General features: G+C 32.1%; 1 protein-coding gene across 1 annotated transcript; it reads right to left on the reverse strand.

The window, feature by feature from the left end:
* Positions 1 to 176: 176 nt before the first annotated feature.
* On the reverse strand, positions 177 to 2279 carry LOC118749000 (general odorant-binding protein 19d-like). The gene is made up of 5 exons (XM_036483780.1): positions 2149 to 2279; positions 1971 to 2090; positions 1820 to 1911; positions 458 to 591; positions 177 to 397 (listed from the first exon to the last, which is right to left on the reverse strand). The coding sequence occupies exons 1-5, from the start codon at positions 2198 to 2200 to the stop codon at positions 325 to 327; spliced, it is 471 nt and encodes a 156-aa protein (XP_036339673.1). The 5' UTR covers positions 2201 to 2279; the 3' UTR covers positions 177 to 324.
* Between the last annotated feature and the right edge of the window lie 760 nt (positions 2280 to 3039).

The raw sequence follows: 3039 nt of genomic DNA on the forward strand, positions 1-3039 counted from the left end.
ACTATTTGAAATTTATTAAGTATTTTTTAGTGTAGCAAACACAAATTTTATTTGATAAAGTGAATTTATTAAAGCTGCAATTTTTAGATAATAAAAAATTAATTTTTTGATTTATTGAATTTAAAACTGTAGAGAAATTCAATTACATTTTAATGAAGTGATACTTTTAAAATGTTTATATTAATTTCGGGTATTCTCTAGGTCTTGCAAAAGCCTTGTACGGTGCACGCATTGCACAGTGGAACCGGTTTACCTATGCAAAACGTACAATCCGTACACCGTGCGAGGGTTTTGCAAGACTTGTATTAACATAGCAGTATTTAATTAAATATCAGTAACACCTTGTCCCTTCAACTCGCCAAGGACGCACGTCGCCGCAGCAAAGGCGCGCTCGCAACTGCAGAGTAAAGAAAGTGAGTATTTAAATTTGAATTTTGTATAGTTACTAACTACTTACTTATCGATTTGCTTTTCAGTTTCTTCGGAGCACTTTTGGAGAACTTTTATCAGCTTTTCCTTCTCAATTTGAGGATGGATAATTTTAAAAATTTCTACGACTCTATCTTCATCAATAGAATTCCCAGCATTGATCTGAAAACCATTTAGAAATATGTACACATGTTCTTTTAGCGCGATACAAAAATCAATTAAGACTAAGAAGCTCATAAAATATAAATATGTACTGCGTAACTATATATAGCGCATTAACTAAGCTGCCCTTGAATTGCCCTAAAACCCGAATTAATAGACTTATGAATCCAAACTTGAAACCAAACGCAATCCGTTCAGCCTCCGTTTTGTAGTCATTTTTTAATTAATGTGGGATTTAAACTGTTTCAAGTTGTTTTATAATATAGTATAGTAGTTTTTAATACACATAAACCCTGATTATTAACTAATTCATCCATCGGGGGAGGGTACCGTTACTTCGTGAAATTGTCAAAAACTAGGTGAATTTTGTCTGTGCGAAGACAGTTAAAAAACCTATCCGAATCATATCAGCGATTTTTTAGAGTTTGTTTCAAGTTATGTTAACTTCAAATCAAGACTAATGAGAATGTTCGCTGAGGTTCGCTTCATAGTTTTTTTTTCTATTTTTTGGTGACTCCTTAAAATATATAATGTAGACAGACCATTGCATATGAAATTTTTTCAAAATTAAATTAAATGTATATTTTACTCGGTCTAACCGATTGCGTAATTTTTGTGTGTATTTTGAACGTGGTAGTAAACCGATGATTTTGACTTTTTTTGATATATGTATAATATAAAGCTACCTATAAAATTGTATCAAAATCGAAGTACATTTAGTATTGCCGCCCACTAGTGTGGAGGGTGCGAAAGCTACTTAATTTTCAACATATTGAAAAATTTCTTCTTTTCACAGTTAAAAAAAGTATTAGACAAAAATTCAGCGGAACCGGAGCACGATTACTATTTTTGGCCGCAGATTATATGGAGTCGCGACACTGTGCTTCGTATCCTTCTCGCATATTGAATCTTTCTGTCTGTTTATGACATCCGGTCAAGGCTGACGCTTGAACTAAGCCTCTTGTTTATATGAAAGTTTGACCAGTTGTGCCTATTTGTTTCGGATGTTGTTGCTGAGATGCTTCTTACATAATTTGCAGTAAGATAAGCCATTTAGATCTTATATAAAGTACCTAATCGTGATTTATAAATCGTTGCTGGCCAGGCAACATTTTTTGTAGAAATTAAAACGCCATTAAAGTGCATTTGTGCTATGCTTATGGAACGTACATATTTACATACATATACATATGTATATGTGCGTATTTTCCCAACTATATAAACTTACCAATCCATTTTTTCTCATAATACAGTAACGCAAACATTTCGTATTACGCAATAAATTATCACGTGAACCCCTTAATAGCTCATCGAAGCCCTCTGCAATGGGCCGAAAATGTTTTTGGCATACATCATAAAATATATTGTAGTATACAGACCATCGGTTATTTCTACTTTAACATTCTGATCCGCATCCTCATAGCAATCCTCAACTGCAGCCTCTGCCATGGTGCGTAGCGAGTCATAATGTGGTGGTCGAGGGTCAGCCAGCATCGAAACTGTTAATTTGAGAGCAAATTAATGAAAAATATGAGATCACCTTTTTTAAGCCCCCACCTGGCAGCAATGATATTGCTAAGCAAATCGTAAGAACACTAAGGACTCTCATTCCGCAGATTCGTACAAGGTTTATGAATAGCAATCGAACTTCAACTGAAAATGAAAACACGTTTCACTTCCAATTTTACTTATCTAAATAATTAAATTAGAATTTTCGTTTAAAACCTGTGAAATTCATTTATTCTGAGATGCGACTACAATAGGTTTTGTATGGGAAAAATTATTTAGATAGCGAAACGTAAATCTATGTGCTCATGTAGATACTTACATACATTATATATTAGGGTGGTCCCATATAAGATGCGGCAAAGAGTACTAAAACTGATCCGACTTTACTGAAATATGATGCGTGAAGCATTTTTGCTTAGGAATGAAAAAAATTTAATAAATTAAAATATTGTTTATATATATTTGGCCGTTAATTGAAAATTCTATAAATTAAAATAAAAAATAAAATCTTTTTAATATACCACGTTTTTATAAATGGACTTAGTCCCATAGAATTTGTTTTGATAACTTTTGATTTTGAAATTTTAGCTAAAGTCATTATAAACAATTTATGAGATTGAAAACGAAAAACGTGGAGCGCATGCAATACAAAGAATTAGATTTAATTGACAATAGTCAAACTACATAATATAGAGCTAAAATTTCTACAGCGCAAGTACAAAATTTGAGATCGATTTTAAGCGATCGTTATTCATACAGACAATTTTTTGTTTTAAATGACAATAATATTGTAACTCTACAATGCACCAAATCTTTTAAATACTTTTTGTATTCAATCATATCCTAGAAATTTCAAAGTCCCTAAAAAAAATGATGACGTCAGAAAAAAAAATTAAAAACGCAGTTATACGCTCCTAGTTTTGTGAATATGTTGATTTT

The sequence above is a fragment of the Rhagoletis pomonella genome, unplaced genomic scaffold (assembly GCF_013731165.1).
Source record: "Rhagoletis pomonella isolate Grant_MI unplaced genomic scaffold, Rhpom_1.0 Rhpom_scaffold_00013, whole genome shotgun sequence".
In the NCBI taxonomy this organism is placed as follows: Eukaryota; Metazoa; Arthropoda; class Insecta; order Diptera; family Tephritidae; genus Rhagoletis; species Rhagoletis pomonella.

Coding starts and splice junctions, on each gene's coding strand:
- LOC118749000 (XM_036483780.1), bottom strand. CDS start 2,200: ATGAGAGTCCTTAGTGTTCTTACGATTTGCTTAGCAATATCATTGCTG. Junction 1,912..1,970: donor TAAAGTAGAAATAACCGATG/GTCTGTATACTA, acceptor GGCCCATTGCAG/AGGGCTTCGATGAGCTATTA. Junction 398..457: donor ACTGAAAAGCAAATCGATAA/GTAAGTAGTTAG, acceptor TTTACTCTGCAG/TTGCGAGCGCGCCTTTGCTG.